At 41.1% G+C, this 19925-nt stretch overlaps 1 protein-coding gene across 1 annotated transcript in view; it reads right to left on the reverse strand.

Moving 5' to 3' along the window:
• The window catches only part of LOC117251243 (inactive dipeptidyl peptidase 10-like), a 252023-nt gene extending 233845 nt beyond the window's left edge, over positions 1 to 18178 (reverse strand). Inside the window, exon 1 of the mRNA XM_033617351.2 lies at positions 17953 to 18178. Within this exon, the coding sequence (XP_033473242.2) occupies positions 17953 to 18009 (57 nt within the window). The 5' untranslated portion in view covers positions 18010 to 18178. The remainder of the gene's footprint in view (positions 1 to 17952) is intronic.
• Positions 18179 to 19925: the final 1747 nt, after the last annotated feature.

A 19925-nucleotide genomic window follows, 5' to 3' on the forward strand; every position in this document is an offset into this window, starting at 1 on the left:
TTAACACCTGCAGCAGGCCTGGGGGGCTGAGGTCAGTCACAGTTTAAAACTTCCCATGTGAGTGGCTATGCCATGGATAAGGTAGAAATACTGACATAGACAACAGCAGTGTGAGTCTCAATTTAAAGTAAAAAGGTACAGAGAACCTATTTCATAAAGATCTGTCAGCTTGTTGGACATGACTTACTGGTATCTAGTGTATAAGAGTAAATGCTCTGACTATATGCCTAAATGCACCTGTTGTATGAACCTGCTTACACACATAATTTACATAATGACTTGTGCCCCATTTAATTGCTATGCTTGAACATTCATTTGACTGCTCACATTTTCATCTATTCATATGTCCCAGAATAGAAACAGTTTTCCACTCCATTTCAACATAATCTCCTCTATCACCATTCATCAGAGAATCTTCCCAAACTGTGTCTCTGTTGTATGAAGAGAAGCACACCCTGTGATTGACAGGAAAAGGTGCTGCCCCTTGTTGAATGCTTGCCTACTTGCTGAGTTTGGCTCACAGGATTTCCAGAGGGGGCAACTGCAAAGTGCTCAATTAGTTTGCATGCCTCACTGACTGCTTTAAAAGAGCAGAAGAAAATGTTGATGGATATGGAAGATTGGGAGCTTTTAGGTTTATTTATTTAATTCAATCACTTTTGAGAAAAATCTGTCTGAAATATGGAGATGTCAAAATTATCCTATGGACTAATGGCAACCGATGTAAATATAAACTATCTGTGAAGCTGGGTTTGTAGACAAATCTGGTGGCAGATTTATGTTACACTCTCAAGTGCCACTTCCATTACTGTGGTAGCAGAATGGAACTGAACACATTTACACTGATAATGGAGGTAGAGATGTTTAGGTTAAACACTGTAGTAGTCACCCCCTTCGACACATGAGGGTGGTCTGTGTGAATGTGGAAGTCTCAAATTAATTTTGATACAGGCTTTGGGAATAACTAATATTAACATCCTGCTTCTGTCTGACCTCCACAGTGAGGATGTTTAAGTGCTGTCTGGAGTATTTAACTGAACCCAGCATTACTTCCAAAAATCATTGACGTCTGTGATTTCTTGCATTGTGATCAGAATAAATACATAACATATACATATAAAAATTTGACTGGGGAATATAGTGCAAAGCTAGCAAGAGAGATGCGCAATGGTAATTCACTTGGTTTTAAGCAGGCCTTGGTCCTTCTTTGTTGTCAAGCTGCTCAGAATGCAATCAGAGTGAGGATTTAATAATAATGGATATTTATAAAAGTTAATGTGATTTCATGGAACAGAGGCTAAAAACAGAAAGAAAGTAGATATTGGATTCAGGGTACTTTCACACCTAACCTGTTTGGTTCAGTTAGAATGAAATCAGGTCCGTTTGCCTGGTTAGTAGGTTCCTTTTGGACGGTGTAAGCACTATGGGAGTCAGTATTACAAAAGTAGTGTGTTACAGTAAAATTCTATATTATAGCAGTAATAAATTAATAGAATGTGCTACCACCAGAAATAAACTGTTAATTGTTTTCATTTATATTTATCCACACAGCTCCACTGCCAGGTGCACCACCAGAACAAATGATCCACCGGAGGTTGTTGTGTCTTGTAGGGCTGTAGTCAACCAAAGAAAATCTTGGTCTACTAAAGTCGCACACAGGGCTGTAGTTTCCCGGCGCAGCGCAGGGTGGCGAACCCCGCGCAGAGCTAGTTTCGAGCAGTGCAACCCGAGGCGCACTCAGTTTGGTAGTTTAGCAGACCAAGGTGCGCTGAGATGGGTGTGGCGGCGCAGCAGGGGGAGGTGTCGACAGATCCAGCTTGGTGCAGTGACAGTTTCGTGCCAAAAGGCTTCGCTGAAGGTGCGCTAAAAGCTCGTCAGCTGAAATCACGTCTACTGTCAGCGCAGGTGGAGCGCAGCCGGTGTAAGCCGAAGTTTGGCTGACCGGCGGACAGTGTGCACACGTCACCAAAACCTCACAGGCAGGTTTCCAGAATGTCAGGCACATTAACGATGCAATAAATACCCAAAAAAACACTATTCAATGCAACTATCTGCAATCAGCACATAAATGTATCTCTATATCGACTGTCCCGTCACATCTGATGTCAGATCAAAGGGGATTGGCACCGTTTGGCATGTTTGGCACGCCTAATGGAAACCCAACTTGATTTGATTAACACAGCTGCAAACTAATGAGTTCACATCCCTCTCAGCCAACCACAAACAGCCACAGCATCAGATAGGGAGTATATATTCAGCATCTGTCATCTTAGAAAAGTCAAAAGAAAACAAACAGAGTGAGACTGCGAGAGAGAAAGACAGCGCGCACGAGAGAAACTCAACATTGATTTACAATTGTGGTGACCTCCTCCCAGGCTACATTTGCATCATCAGCCCGCGGAGGTCTGCTCGCAGTTCCGTATATTCGTACACTGTGAGCTTGGACCTCCCGGACCAAAACAACAGTTTCCTCCTGGGAGAAGTTTGGCCATCTGACACTGCTGCTCTCTTCTGCCATGGCGAATCGAGTAAACTCTCATTACGCCTTTGCGCGGCGCATTTAAGGGCGAGGAGAGGGGCTCATTTGATTGGTGTGCTGTGTGTAAAACCCACTCCACGCCTTCTCTCCTCCCTCTTTCCGACTTGTGCAGGTAGGAGGGATGGAGGTGGGAAAGAGGAGTAGCTGCGCCAGCGCGCACGGTGTGCCAAACTTGCAAAATCCACCTGGCCACACCCAGTTGGCGAAGCGCAGGTGTGCTGCGCCCCCGCCTCGCCCGGTCTGCGAAACTAGAGCCCATAATCTTCAACTAATCAATTAGTCGTGGGAAAAAAAAATCTGCACGTTATTTTTACTTCTGCGGTGGTGTGTCTGTGTCACTCTGCAGTTACACCTCCAAAACACTAGTCGGCAGTGGAGGACTGTGTTAAGTGCTGTAAAGTTTAGTTCAAATCAAACTTTATTTATATAGTTGATTCAAAACACATATTAAACACACATTAAACATGGCTTAATAGAGACTATTTCAAACACAAGTATGCAAATTGGCTTCACTATAAATCGCAGAACTGACAGACAAACACTTGTATTTATCTGGACACATTTCCCCCACCAATACAACATGCTAACGTTATTAGCACAAGCCTATGGCATTTTACATTTTACATTTTACATCAGCATCGCGTGAGGGTGGGTGAGTCCAACTTTCTGTCAACAAAGGGGGTGTTTTGAAAACACCCCCATTTTCACAGGTAACTTAGCCTGTCCCCCCCCCGCAGGAAATAATGGATTAATCCTGGAAAGCTATTGATGTAGCACTTTTCTCCTTATGAAAGTAATTATTCGACCAATGAGAATTTGGTCGGATGAGAGCATAGCGACCAAATAATCAACTAGTCGACCAGGAGACTACAGCCCTAGTGTCTTGTCATGTCATTACAGACAGGGTGCAGGTAATCAGCACATCTGGGTCATGCTGCATTTTGTGTTAGCATGTTGACTGTGTTTCCATTCATATACCTACAACGTCGACAACCTGTTTTTACGTCCTTAGGCTGCTTGTACACAGCAGGGATAAGGAGCTGGCCTTCATTTGTTTTTCCTCATTCTGCTGCATCTGGGTGGTGCCATCGCATGAACGTTAGTATGTTTGATGTTTTTCCATTCACATCCCCTACAACAGTGGAGCAATGCCGGCACACAGTCCCGTTCTTATACATAAATCTGTCCTTGGTGCTGTTGTTGCTGACTGGCATACTGGGAACCGGCAAGTCTTCCAGCTCCAGAGTATCTACTATCTACTCTATATTTTAATGCATTCTCCACTTTACTTCACACACTAACCAGTCAAGGCATCAGTAGACCAGCAACCCAGTCTTCTGTTAAATAACACTACTGTTTTTGTCCGTGGGGTCCAATGGCTTTGACATCACGGCTTCAGTTCAGTTCCCCGTCAGAAAAGGCTCTCTAACAGCAAGATAAAGCATTGAAAAACATTCTAAACATGGCGCACACTTAAACTGATATTGATTAATTTGGTGGGCCTTTTTTTAGATGGGTGACTAAAAACAAATCACTTCAGGCACCATTTTCTTCAGTGCATGTGTCATTTATAACATACAGTAATTTTGGGACCAGCATTATCAAATAAACCAGGACTGTGATCCTAAAAATCATGATGTGATATTCCTAATTAAGATCCATTTGCTTCCAGTCAAGCCTCATTATTACAGGACACAGCCCTGCTAAAACATGTGATTTTTAAAACATAGTCCACAGTGAAGCCAAAAGTATGCATTGAAATAATCTGGACAACATGTAATCAACATGCAATGAGATCATCTCACACCTGCACTCTGGACAATGATGCAATCTATCAGCACCGCATGTCTGCCTTCCACCTGTCTTCTTAGATTTTAGCTCCATAAGCCTCACAGAGCCAAGAACTGCTGGGGAACTGCAATCACAATCACCTCCTTTCAGAGCAAGACTCAGATTGGCTCTCCAGCTGTTTCACCAGTTCCACCTCTTTCATACCATACCATATTAAAATGAACCCTGCTATAACTATTTTTAAAATTAGTCCTCTTCTGCTAAATGCTTCTTGGGTAATAGCAAAGACAAAAATGATGGAAATGGGAGTTAGCCACTGTGTTCTGAATCATCTGATGACAAGAACTGCACTCTTATCCTGTCTTTATTGTTTGTTTTTCAATTACAATGGCCCCATGAAATCTAAGAAGCTTATATACAACAAACCAATGATACAGCTGGCAGTGGTTAAGTAAGAGTTGAACCAGTTTCAAGGATTTTTCTCATGACTTCATCATGTGGAGGACAGCCAACACCGTAGAAAAAGCTGACAGCTGGATTCATCCTGCTGTCTGTAAGCAGTACGCTGCCTCTCTGCAGTCTTTCAATAGCAATTCAAATCCTGTTGCAGACTTTCTGACATCTGTCTGGAACCATACATACATTTAAAACGAAGAAACACTGCCACATGTCAAACACAATAAAGCAGTTGCAGAATTATAGTCCTTTGCTGTCTCTCAAGGTTCAGCAGTGGAAGCACTACAGTTTCAGAGTCTTGCTTTCTTGACAGTTATTTACAAAAAGCCAGAAAGTTCCCAGTCTGCTTCAATTTCAGTTCCACCCTCGAATATTCCTATAATGTAGCTAATGATTATCATGATCCAGGAGCTACTTTATAATACAGTTTTGATGTTACTTTTCAATTTAGGTGTGTCTTAAATTTCCAGAATCCCTTAAAGACTGATCTCTTGTTTGATTCATGCGTGTAAAGCAACATTAATAAAGCTGCAAGTTTTCACAGTTGACTGAATGTCTGAGCACTCCTGGAGAACTCAATATGATGACAGAGATTTCTTCTCATATGTTGGTTTTGGTGAAAGGTTCTTGTTCATTCGCATTCTCATGAAGCACTGTAACAGGGAGTGAGGTGACAACAGCCCGACTGTTTGCCCATCTGTCCCGCAGTGGGAGCTCCCTGTGGTGCCTGGGTCTCTCTCTAGTGGGCCCTAATGTGCCGGGAGATTTCCCTTGAATAACACACTAGACTGTCCCTGAAGACAGCATTGTTGGCATGTGTTGATCTGTGTGCTTTCCCAGTCCGAGCAGGGTATTTGCTCACTGGAGGGGACTGAACTAGAAACATGTGATGATGATATTTTAAGTCCAGGATACATTCCCCCGTCCCATGTTGGAGAGTGTGAAAGAATGTGCCATCTGCATGTTTTGCCATGCTATCTTGAACAAACATCTACTTTGTGATGCTCACAGCAGCTGCTGGGCTGCTGTTACCCTACTATGAGCATACAGGCAGAGCCCTGTATCTTCGTCAGCCCGCTGCTCCTAAAGTTGCTGAATGTATAGATTCCATCTGGGTTTGTGTAGAAGTGGTAGTGGTTTTGGTGGGTCTGACTTAATACGTAGGCCAAATGAGTCCATGCAAACCTGAACAAACTGCTTTAAATGTAAGATGGCACAAGCCGCCTGTGCTCGCCTGTGAACTAGAGTTGCCATATATAACCTTTGCTTTACCACCTCTTGAGTCGGTGGTCGGATCAAAATCAACCTTGTGTTAAGCATCACAGGGTGTTGCATTGGTGGGGGATTGTTGCTTAAGCTAGTGGTGAAACATGAAATACAATCCAGGAAGCCCAGTTTGAGCAATCGAGACATATGTTTAAATGCTTATGAAATGCCAAAACACTGCAAAATAGTTTACATATGCTGTGAGTCAGGGTTTTGCAACTCTAAAAAGTTATCAGGGCAACACCTACTTTATCTTTCATTGCAACAATGTGAATTAATCAGTAGAAGAAGTGTTCCTTGCTAAATGTGGTGGTTGTTGCAGTGTGTTCTCACACAGTAGTTTGTATGATATCCTACAAAAATGCATACACAACAGATCATATGATATCCTACGAATTAGCACCCCACAAATAACGTTATGCCCTGAACATACATTTACGTAAAGTTATGGAGTTTAGGTTTAGGAAAAGAAACATGGTGAGGACATACCTTAAAATGAGGGTTAGGGTTAAGCTCACATGGTTCCAAACGTGTCTTAGGGGAAAAGTCTACATGTTGTGAGCCATCCACCACCCCAACCTTCCTCCTTACAAGACCACTCAGGACTACTTCCTTGCTTACTCCTATCAGCGCATAGGTCACATGATTGCAGCCTTTAAAAATACAGTACATAGATATGAGCGAATTTGGCTGCAATACAGAGAACAGCGTGGATTGTTGTCTGGAGCCAGGTTAAATTTTTTTGCTGGATGAGTTCTTTTGGTTGAGCCCTCTTTGTTGTTGTTGGCCATAATTACAAATTTGATTGTAAACTGTCCTAGTCCTCACAGGCTACATTAAAAGCAGTGTCTGCACTTTTCCAGTGCAGGAGGTGGTAATGAACCTACTAAGCCTGGTCCTAACTGCTTTCTGGAATTTTTATGTACATTGTGTATTTTTTAATTTGTACTGCCCCTTCTTAAATAAACTAAACTGAAACTGATGTGTGTTTCATGCTTTTAACTGGTCTTATTGTTGTTTTATGGCGTCCTTGTTGTATGTTTTTATAGATTTGTTGTGTCACATTGCATGTTTGTTGCATTGGAGATCAGGATAATTAGAAACAGCTGTGATCAAGTGGACCACACCCCCACAGCCATGACTGGCTAACAAAGAACAGTGCGCTCTAAGTGATGTGAGACAGGTGAGCAGGGGAGGAGAAGAAAGAAACAGACACAATGGTGACCAGAGTGAGGAAATCACAGCACAAAGCACAGAGTTTGAACTGCAGAGTTGGCGTTTTCAGTAGCAAAGTCTGCCAGCGGAAGACGGGGTGACAGAATGGAAATAAGAACCAGATACATGGTACCAGACTGAGGGCCGTCGATGAGCAGGGTGTGACAAGGAGGCAGAATTACTTGGTTTATCGCTTGCTATAGGCTAAAAATTTAACGAATTAAGAGAAGCAACAAGCAGCCACACGGATTCCCCCCATGCTACACTTTGGGACATAAATAGAACACTCTCCTTCATGAACAGTTTAATTACCTACTAGGGGCATTTGGACTGTGGCACAGGCATTTTACAGTCATACAATTGTTTGTTTTAAATTTTATTTTGTTTAATACTAACATGGGCCCATTCTAAGTATTTTAGCCATTTTAAAAAACTCCTTATTTTACCATGTTTTAGTTTTTTGAAGTCTTTAATTCATTTTAGCCAAGGAATATTTTTTTTAATACTGTTGTAATTTATTGGTTTTAAATAAATTAGCAAAATTTCTCCTGTGGTATATAGAAAAGAACCACAAACCTCTTCGTGACATAAGCGCTGTTGGTATAACTGGCCCCCAAAGCTGTTTGGCAACTGCCAAAAACAAGCAGAAGAAGAAGAACTTAGGCGCCTCCCAGTTGAGTTTAACATTAATAGTTTAGCTAGCTAGCTACCACCTATGCATAAGCTAACACGAACACATGGAAGATTCCCATTAATGGGTATTCACTCGCTCTCACTAACATCTCTTTCTCACCAACACAGAGCATTGGTGATTGGACTGATCAGCGGTCAGGAAAATGCAAGAGCTCAGTGCACCATCTGTATAATCCTGTGTTGAGCTGCTGGAGCCCCTTTTGCTGCCACTTTAATCAGACAGGGGGAACAACGGCTGATTTCAGTGTCACCTCAGCTGCCATTATCACAAGAACGGACCCTGTAGAGGCTACTTCCACAGACCACTTACTGATGTAGACAGTTGGGAGGTGTGACGATTATGTTTTTAACCAGCTTGGGAAGTGGTTGGAGGAATTGTATTTCAGTCTGTCTTGAATGCTTTTTTGGCCGTTTTGGTATCAGATAGCTCCCCGATCCTCTCAAGACACATGAACTAAGTGTAAAAGTGTTTTGGAGTGGATTTTCCTTCACTGCCTAACCTAGACATGCAATTTAAAGCTAAGAGACAAAGAGTTGACTAAACATAGTAAAAGCTCCAAGTCAAACAAACCATAACCAATCATGCTGTGAGCAAGGCAAACACCCACTGTTGCAAAACACGACATGTGCCTTTTATCTGCACTGCTCCCCACAGCAGATGCAGTCCAGCCCCAAAGCACTTTTATATCCTGGTGACATGTTGCTTTTGATAACAACACTCGTGCTGGGGAATCCTACCAAAGTAAGATAATGGCAATCTACCATTTAGTAAGAGCTGTCTGATCATAAAAGCAGTACATAGGGGCAAATGTTAAAGAATCTCTATCTTAGCTGTGAGTCTTGCACCAAGTACTTGGATAGTCCACTGGGAGAATATCACTCTCTAAACCAATGACCCAGTGAATTACTTTGTCTCCTCTGACACCAGTCTCTTTTCTTGGCTCATGACAAATGTACATGTTACTGAGAGGCAGGCTGGTCTGAGAAACTCCATCCTTTCAATTTGAGCTTCTCTGTAGAGGTGAACAATCTGCTGACTGGAAAACAAAACTAACCAGTACAGAAGTAATTTCCCATGTTCAGTACACATTTAAAATGTCACTTCACCAAGCAGGCTATTCTCATATACTGTTTGTATGTTTTCCTATGAAAAATAAAATTCAACAAAATTAATTCATATCCCACGTAACCATGAGTCAATAATTTCTGTATAAACCACTTTTATGGGAAGACTCACAACACTCAAAACACACGACTTTTGACTCGGAGACCAGTGTTGGGAACAACGTGTACTATGAGTGAACTTTAAATCATTTTAAGGTATGTCCTCATGATGTTTTTCTTCCTACACCTAACCATAGTAACGTTTATTATAAATAAGTAACTTTACGTATGGTTATCATTTATTCTAATTTCTTAATGGAATGACAGTGTGGGAGATATGCATATTCACTTTCTTGCCGAGAGTTAGCTTGCATATTGTCTGGAAACAGCTCACCAAAGGTAAAAAAAATCTCTAATGCTCACTAATTAACACATTTAATCTTATTTATGTAATCTGTACAAGAAATCTGAAGATAAACATGACAAGTTGTGGTTTTATAGAGGGTTATGGACTATCTCTTCATCTGGAGTAATGACTTTCTTGGATCTGCTGGTCACCTGGCAACCTCATGGTGATGATTAATTAAACAAGACAGACCAAATCACCATGGCATCACGTTAACAACAAAGACGCTTTCGGGTAGACAACTGGCAACTGATTTCAATTGCACAGATATGTAAAATCGGCAAACTTCATTTCTATTGTCATTGTCATTGTCATTTTCTGCCGTAACTGTGACTGTACTGTACATTTTTGCTGTGCTTATTTTATGTACTGTATTACCTAGCTTGTGTCTTTGATAAACCAAATCTACCAGCACAGCAGCTAAGCGATGTACTACTGTGGATGCAGCAAACTGTATTAACTTAAGTGTACACGCTTTGTGTACATATTTGCTCAGTTTAACCTTACACACAAACTAATCAGGGCCACAGTAGGGTAAAAGTACTGTTTTTGTCAATGGGGTCTGGTGGTTATGATGTAACTGCTTTAGTTTTCCATCAGAAAAGGCTGTCTGACAGCAAGGTAATGGAGTGAAAACATTCTTAATATAGTGTACGCTTACACTGATATAGATTTTTTTTTAGTGGGCCTTTCTTTAGATGGCCAAAAAACAACTAACTGAAGCTGCGTTTGCTCACTGCCATTTGATTTTAATGTACATTACGCAATAGTTTTCTACCTGCAAGTTATTGTAAATAAATATTGTGATTCTGTCTATGTCTTTATGATAAGCTAAGTTAACCAGTCTAATGCTCAGTAAGAAAATAAACAAGAATATTTCTTAAAGCAGCTGTGCGGAACTTTTTACCATTAATAAAACTGTCCCTAGTTTGTATCACCCCCCCTTTGAAGATACACATATTTAATTGAACCCAAAGGCGACAAAAAAAGCCTTTCTCTATATGGCTATTTATGGCTCTATATGGTTGCGTCAGACACAGCGGAAGTCAGCAAACCAGAATACGGCACCCGGAGGCGGAAGTAAGTCTGCCCGCCCGCAGCGGCCTGCAGCCATTAAACCAAAGGAGCCGTGTTTACGAGTAGGATTTAAGAAACAGGCTAAATGACGTGTAGTAGGGAGTAGTGAATGATTTTGGAAACATTGCACACTCTTGTACAGTAGGTGGTGGTATGCACCTGGAAGTTGTTTCTGATAATTGAGAGAAGAAGAAGAGCCGCGTTTACAGAGAGTGTTCTTCCAGTAACCGGTACGCAACGGGCATTGCTGAACACATAACAGTTTTACCAGATGTATCTATAAGGACTTGGTTGTACTTTCGATGTCATGGCGGATAACGAAGGAGCACCATCTAAAAGAAAAAGAACAGAAGAAGGCTAAACGGGACAGTGATAGGGCTTGTGTAAACCTCGGTCGGGCATTCACCAAGTAGAGAGAGCTGAGAGAATTGAAAGGTTTTAAAACTGATCCCGAGTTGGCCCTTTTCCTAATCGACAGGTATGTAATTTTTGTTTTTATTTAGAGAATATACCGCAACTTGTTAGACGTTGTTTCACTTCAATATATGACGACATGGAAGTTATAAGCAAGCTAAATGTAACGTTAGCTGATGTGAACCGCTTTTGTCTAGTAATGTTACAACAAACGCCACAAAATTATCTGTGACTGTGACCATGAACACAAATACACAGCAGGCAGTTGTCCTCAGTTTATAAGAAATTCAGAGCTACACCAGAACATTTATGATTTTCCTCTCGCTCTCCAAAACAAATGCATGCAGTAATTGCCGGTTGCAGTCAAGATTTTACAAATGAAGCCGAATGCCGGCTGCAGTCGGAATATTACGACACCAGGCTGTGGGTGTCATACCGCTTCAGCAAGAGGGGGCACTATAATCAATACCGCACAGCTGCTTTAAAATCCAAAAACAATATTTTCCAATTTTTTTTTTACATTGCCATAAATGTGTAAATTAAAATGTAGTTTTATAACTAGGTTCGGGAATAAAGACCACGTCTCAAACACATCCCATTTCCGCCAAAAAGTATTTAAGCAAGCACACCTGATGCATTCTCTTTCTCTTCAACACATTTCTCACATCCCACCCACCCAATCCCATCTTGCCTCTTACACCTTTTTCTCTGCTCCTTTCTGCATACAGGAACCAGTGGGGGCTCTATCCGAAGCCAAGCTCACGAAGAGACAACTCCCCCACTCAGTCTCACTCCCGGGATCCCTCCTGCGTTCCTGCCTTCGACCCAACACATCCATCATTGCGCTCGCCTGCTACCCAGAAATCCAGCCTTCATCCCTCAACCCTCATCCCTTCATTCCTCACTTTTCATCCCTTGATCCTTACCAAAGCATCCCTTTCATTTACCTTTCATCCCTACATCCCTCAACCCTTCATCCCTCATCCATTCGACTCTCGACCCTCATCCCTTCATCCCTCATCCTCATCCTTTTATTTTCTAATGCCTTGGTCCTCACCCCTTCATGCTTTCCTCCGAACCCATAATCCATAATGTTGTACTGGACTACATTACATTGCAAGGTGTTGTGTCTTTCCAGACATGAGGGACAGAATATTAGAAACAACTCTTAAAGGAGAAGTTTGGTATTTTGAACTTTGAGCCCCATTTCTGGATTGTTTATGATGAAATAGAGTGGTTAAGACCAAAATAGTGATGATTGCTCATTTTCGGAGAATTTGGCTTTCCCCTGCCTGGCTTAAAGCTGCTGCCTAAAACCACCCTTTGTTTAGGGTGGTTTTAGGACAGATTCACACATGGCCATAGGCAGCAGTGTTAAGCCAAGCAGGGGAATGCCAAATTCTCCAAAAATGAGCAATCATCACTATTTTGGTCTTAACCACTCTATTTCATGAATAGGGCTCAAAGTGCAGAATACCGGACTTCTCCTTTAACATGATGCAACTGAACTCAGTGAAAGTGTATCAAATGAACACCTTTCCATACAATTAGTAACTAAAAACACTGTGCTTTCCATGAACATATATGTTCAGCAATATATCATATCCTCCCAATCATACACATATATTCATTATTACACCTTTTTTTTAATGCACAAATTGAAGGAACTGGCATTACATTTCACTGGCGCTGGATCTTTTATGATTTCATATGACAGATAAAACTGATTGCTTGATTCATTGATTGATGGATTGTCTGATTGATTGAAATCAGTTCTTTATTTCTATAAAACTGACAAAATATCTGTGACTTGATTCAGGTTCTGTGTTCCATGCGATTCTGTATCTTATTACTGTATCCATCTTTAATTGTTTTTTAAAGAACCAGGGTAAAAAAATCTCCTAAGTAAGACTGTTTAACTTTTTTACAAAACAAATTATCTTGTCCTAATAATTCTTAATATCAAAGGTTAGTTTTAAATTGACATTCAAACAAAGGTGAAAAAGATTGTCAGAAAATTTTATTATATCACTAAATCAGTTTTTTTTTGTTGAGAAACTACATCTTGCAGGGTAATTCTGAAACAAAATGACTTCTTCAAACAGATGGCAGTGAAAGAGTAAGGAACTCATTAACAGGTCTAACACTGTGTTTATAATATTCAGACTGTTCAGAATGTGTCATTAGAAAAACTGTTGGTCTCAAAAGAAAAATTGTACCGCTCAGATCCACAGTTTAATGGATAGACTGGTGGAGGCATGAAAATGAACAACTGGCTAGCCCCCAGCAATGCATGCACATTTATTTCCTTCTCAAAGCCCACGGGGGGCAATGTCACAATTGTCCTCATTTTCCATTTTCTGCAGCTGGTTTTAATGGCTACAGAATGCTGGGTGTAATGAGACACGCACAGACTGGAGCATATAGCCAAGGTGATTGAAATTAATTTATGTTCCTCAGAGAGAAGCTATCATTTCACACTATTAGTTGGGCTCTAGAAATAGCAATGTCAGTTGGCTGGCCCATTGGTCCATTAGTCTGTCAGTCCAACACATCTAGAGTGACTTCTCAGCATGGATTCAATGGATTTCCATTATATTTAGAACATATAGAGGGTGCTGATGACATTGATCCACTGACTTACCATCAAATGCCAAAAACTGGTCCACAGGTCATGACATGAAACCTCTAAAGCTAACCAAACTCCAAGAAAAAAACTAAATGTCACATACTAAATGCCAATATGTTAAAGGGCCAGTGTATAATATTTGGCATGGTTTATTGTCAGATCTGAATCTGAATCTGAATATTCTACCCATTAATATGTTTATATAAGTGTATAATCGCTATAAAATAAAATTCGTTTGGTTTTCGTAGCCTTATAATTATGCTTTTATATGTATATATATATATATATATATATATAGCAAGGGCCTTGCTTTAGAGAGGTCGCCATCTTGCGCCGCCATGTATGTAAGGCAGATCGAGCGGACAATCCAGCCAGCCAGAGAACGCGTTTCGCGTGTATAAATTAACCAACGAAGACAGCGGGAGGAAGGAAGAAGGAGGAGGAAACAGCAGAGAGTGTTAGTAGTTCGTCAATAGAGAGTAGTGAAAAGTTTTTTTAGTTATAAAGTTTGCGAATGGACCACACTTACCACGCAACAGGAGAGAATGAACCCGAACCGTCATCTGCGAGGAAAAGAAGACGCAACTTCACTCCTTGTGATGCACTCTCTGCTAATGATATATCTCCCCAACGATGGCAGCACCGAATCCCATTCTGTGCAGCAAAATGGGAGCGGAGAATTCAGCCTCTCTTCTCACCTGCTCAGCATCCAACACATGAAGTTCCTCATCTGTATGCTCCGGCTCAAACAGGTATGGCTCTGGGTCTGTGTCTGCTACAAGAAACTCTTCAAAATCACGTTCAAAGTCGTCCATTGCAGCTACTATAGTCCGGAGATATTGCTAGGCTAAATAAACAGCTGAGCTCTGTTTACCGGCTACGCTGTCAGTCAGTGTGCAGGCTGGAGATTGATGGAGCAGAGAGGGGAGGGGGTACCCGCTAGGTACTGTAAGTGAGTATGTGTGTATGAAGTGTGTGTGTTACGCTAGAAGAGTCAGAGTTTGGGACGGAGTCTTTTACCCCCTGGAGTGTTACCGGAGTTTTTGGAGTGCTCAAATAAACTGGCCTTTTTCCCGAACGCTACTCTGGTCTCCTGCTCGTGAGGGATTCATTACAATATCGTAACACGGTTTTGATTTCTAAATAAATATTCACCTCGTCGCTAGATAGACCTACTCCTGAAAAACTTGTGTCTGCGCAAGGCTTTTTGTCCCTGCGAGGCCACCGTCATTTACCCGATGGGAGGGGTGAGCGAGTGAGCCCTGCAATCTAGAATTTGACCACTGATGTCACTGTTTTCAACCCATTTTACAAACTGGCCCTTTAATACCAAGTCATTGGTAATACCCATGCTAACATGCTACATGCTCCTGTCTTACTGCTGGACAGTCATGACATCTCTGGACAATGACAAAGATTATTATCATACTCTATCATCATTTACCTGAAAGTGAATACAGTGCTCACTGCTATTCCTACTGGTTTTATCACACCTTTTACTTGTAGTGGACACACTCTATACTTCAGATTGTACAGCTTTTATTTTCTCATTGCATACTTTGATGTATTCTTTCAGGCCCCTCGACAGTAAAAATGTTGCCATTGTATGTTTTTGAAAACTAATATGTTACATTTGCATGTGTCACCCGGGTGAGATGCTGCAGATCACTGAAACCAACAAATAGCAAAACCGGTTGTGATTTTGTGAGCCACTGCTGTTTTTCCAGCAGCTTTTTAGGAACCAAACGTGGGTGTTTTGTAGCAACCCGCTGCTCCTTTTCCAGCAGGGGTAGTGGCATGAAAAGCATTTCTCTTTACTGAGATACCACTGCTTTTGCAGCATGGATTGTGTCCCAGAACTCGGTATTTCAGGCCAAAACATGATCTTTCCTTACCATAACCAGTGTTTTGGGTTTTTTTGCCTACATCAAAGCACAAGTTAACCACAGTGCTGTTCCAATGTAGAGTTTCCACTTATCCACTAAATAATAGCATGTAAATGTAAAGTATCTGGTTAACTGCACAAATGTACACTGCCAAAATATTTTCTGGCGATTGGATTTATTCTTTATTCTCATAGTCACAGTTCAATCAGAACGCTACAGCTGAGTTAGCAAGGTGAAACATTAAAAGAGCTCTCAGATCTTTGGTCTGACTTTATGTGTGTCAAAGACTTGCTGTTAAGATGCTGCTGTTGTATTACAAGGCACTGAATGGTTCAGCGTCACACTGCATTTCAGATGTTGTGCTCCATTATGAACCACCCACACCTCTCAGATCGTCTCAGACAGGCCTGCTTACTGTCCCAGGACAAGTCAAAACTAAACAGAGAAGCAGCACTCAAATTCAATACATCATATACCTGGAAGAAACTTGAGATGTGCTCCACCTTTCAGTTCTTTTAAATAAAGGTTTAACTTTTATGTTTGCCACTGCCTTTATGAAATCAGATTTGAGAGTATTCATATCTCACTCTGCACTTTTTTTCCTTCTGTATATTCACTTTTATTCCATTTTATCTTATATTGTCTTGTATTTTATTTCATTCTTTGTGTCTCTGCCCTTTTTATTGCATTGTGTTTGTTGTATATCTTGTCTTAATAACGGTTTATGTCTTATGTAGAGCACTTGGAGTTGCCTTGTTGCTGAAAGGTGCTATACAAATAAACTTGCCTTGCCTTAAAATGTGTAACATTTATAACAAAGATGCTTCTTTCTGTACAGTTCTTTCTTAGTTACACAGTAATCTAATACAATAGATGCTGGTACCGGAGGGTGTCTGTGACCCTCTCTATCCCACATAGCTTTTATTTTTCTATGTATTTAAAGACAGTAAAAAAAAAAAAAAAAAAGTTGAGTTGACGTTGAGTTCATGCTGACACAACTTAGACAGACCAACTGACTGACTGACAAAAGTTAAGCTCAAAATTGTGCTGAGTCTGAGATAACAATCAAACTCTTGTGATGTTATGAACAATGTAGAGCCACCCACAGGCCAAACTTTGCTGCTCATAAAATGATTTCTACTCCTCCAACAATCAGTGGTGCAGCCATAAGTTTTTCATAGGGCACTGAAACTTAAAGCCATGACAGAATTTTAGGATTTGATTACGCTGTTTATATAGGCTAGCTGAAAACTATGTCACTATGAGAGTTAAGGAATCACATACTTCCTCTTTTATAGTTAATATTACTAACTATCTGATGTAAATGATAAATGGACATGCATTTGTATAGCACCTTTCTAGTCTTCCAACCACTAAAAGCACTTTAACACTACATGTCGCATTCACCCATTCACAGGCAGATTCATACACTGGTGGCCGAGGCTACCATTTATGGTGTCACCTGCTATTAAGCTTACACACACTCATCCACCTATAATCACCTGGAGCAATTTGGGGTTCAGTATCTTGGCCAAGGATACTTTGACATTCAGACTGGAGAAGCTGGGGCTCGATTGGCCGATACTCCAATTAGTGGACAACTCATTCTTCCTCCTGAATACTGGTACAGTTAACATTTAACGTTCAACAACAATCTTGTTTTAATGTGCTATGTATCTGTATAAACACGTGTTAGGGGATTCAGATTCAGGGGATGCTTTAATTTGAAATTTGAATTAGTACACTGATACTAAGGGAAGAAAAAAGCATTTACTGGGAGCACGTTTCCTCAAGTTTAGGGGAGACCCATGTTTTTATTCAGATATCTTGAGGTCAGAGTTCAAGGGACCCCTTTCAGTCCTGACCCTGCAACTAAAGGTCTTTTCAACACTGAAACATCTTTAGTTCAGCAACGTCTATTTCATCTCATTCAATATCAAGGTTCTGTATTAAATGTTAATATTTGCCCTTCCATATTTGTCCGCTGTGTTCAAAATCCCATAAATCATTAAATCAAGTGGATGCACTCGAGAGGGACCGTCCTCCAACTGAACATCGTCTGTCCTGCCTGCCTGTTAAATCATTAATCTAACATCTTGCCTGCGCCAAAGCAACACAACAACAGTTCCGATGTTGACACTCTGTCCTTAAGTATCACACACACACACACACACACACACACACACAGAAAGAGAGAGAGGGAGATATAGAGTTTTTCTGTCATTCGTATCACTCACAGCTTCCTCCACGTGTTTTAGTTTTCCTCCTTGCAACTTCTCTGAGCGGCTGCCAACTTTATTCTTCCTCTGCTAGTTTTGAATCACATAAACACCAGACTTTGCACTGCACTTTTGAAAGTTAAGCCTCAATCATACAAACAGCTCCACTCATGCAACTGATACTATGAGGTAGCAAATGAGACACAATCCAGATGACATCTGATGCAGTGGGCAGCGACAGCCAGCATCGTTCTTACCTTATCTTCACTTGAATACCGCCGGCTGTGCTGAGCTGCTCCCGCGCTTTGGTTCATGTTTCAGCACCGCGGATAGCTCCAGTCGGGAAAGAAAAAGACAATCAGTCGACAAACTGCTGCTGAGAGTGATGACAGAGACCAAACTGGCCGAGACAAGGGAGCCACTGAAACTAGTTTACTGGTTCGTTTAAAGCTGTTTACTGGTTCGCTGTGTTCCCTGTGACACGCTTGGGTTCTCAGCCAATGATGCCTTGCGCGTAAAGACTTGCTGTGCTGGTGCGCCAGCTGTGAGTGCAAGCGGGCTGTTCATTCATCCGACGGTAACGCTCCGGCCAAGTTAGCCCTCACTAACCCAGATATAACATAACAGATTATGAACAATGTGGCTGCCGGACGCTAAATATAAAGGTTTATAATCCACCTCCCAAAAATATGTTTTTTCTCATAAATCCTAAATCATCAGACACGGAGGGACAGTTGCTGCCTGGCGCAGGAATTAAGCTTTTCTTCTTAGTGAAATAAAAGCTTTTATTCCATGTGGGCAGATTGCATAACGCAATGCAACTGATGACAACCCTTGCTGCATGTAGAGGCTTCATGTTTGTCGAGCTTCTGTACATGGACACATTTCTTACATTGCTATCTGCTGTTAAAGAATCCATGAAGAATTCATTTTAATCACACTCAACTTCTTGATTGAAATGAGTTTGTTTGTTATGGTGAGAAATGTGCTATTTAAATAAAGGCAGAAAGCACATTTAGTGTGAAAAGCATGTAAACATTACATAAAGTAGGAGTTTATGTTTATGTCAAATCAACAAAAAATTCGTCTCATATCCCAGGATGTACAGGATGTACACTGTTTCACCTACTGTACGACCAGTTAACTGAACCTGCCTGACTTTGGACTGTGGGAGGACATGGAGAAAAGCCATGTTGATGCAGGGAGAACGTGCAAATTCTGCACAGAACAGCTCCCCCACCCTGAGTTCGAACCAGGAACCCTCTAGCTGTGAGGAAACAATGCTAACCACTGTATCACTGTGCCACCACACAACTACACATGAATACAAAAATACAAATCATTAAACCAAACAACAAAACCATGCTACCAAAACGACATAGCACATTAGACAAAGTGCAACCATTTTTAATCATTCCTTATTACATTCACTGTTTTGACGCAGGTACACTGAGAATATGTAGAAGCCATACTCTGATTTAATAGGTTGGCAGACTGAGAAACAAAATAGTTACTCATCTTGTTCAGTCGAGCCTGTGGGACTCTAGATCTTCTGTATGATGGCAAAAGTTGCTATTCTTCAAATAAAATGGGGGTTGGATGTAATATTACCAGTCAGAGAAAACATTGTTGTAGTATACAGTTTGTAAAGTTGATTCACAACTTGTTAAAAATAGTCCTTTAACTGTGTCTAGATAAATAATGACTGCTGTGTTACCTTCTGAACAGACTCAAAGTCACAAAGTACAACAGAGCTATACAAAAGTATACAACCTGGTCTCATTCCAAAGTCATGAATATAGGAGAATACAGGCTCTTGGGCAGTGACCTCCAGCATTAGACACAAATGAAAAAAAGCTGTGGCATCAGGGGGAAATGTGGCCAGACAACAACATAAGTTAATGGGGCGTAAAGTTCGAGTAGGGTGGGTGGGTCCAACAACCACTGACTTTCACCTGGGAGGCCGGTGTCCCATATGATGGTAGAGCCAACACCTGTTCTTTTTTTCCTAAAACCAACCACGTGCTTTTGCTGCCTAAACATAACCATGTGCATGTGTTAGCTAAATGTAACCAAGTGCATTTGTTGTTGAAGAAAAAAATACATAAAATTTGCAGCGTTGTACCGACGTAGTGCATTTATTTTAAAGGAGTCTGAACACAAACTCTACACTTTCTGTGAAAACACCTTGACCCAGAATTTCAACAACCAATGCACCCAGGCTGCCTTG

Source organism: Epinephelus lanceolatus, chromosome 14, assembly GCF_041903045.1.
Source record: "Epinephelus lanceolatus isolate andai-2023 chromosome 14, ASM4190304v1, whole genome shotgun sequence".
Classification (NCBI taxonomy): Eukaryota; Metazoa; Chordata; class Actinopteri; order Perciformes; family Serranidae; genus Epinephelus; species Epinephelus lanceolatus.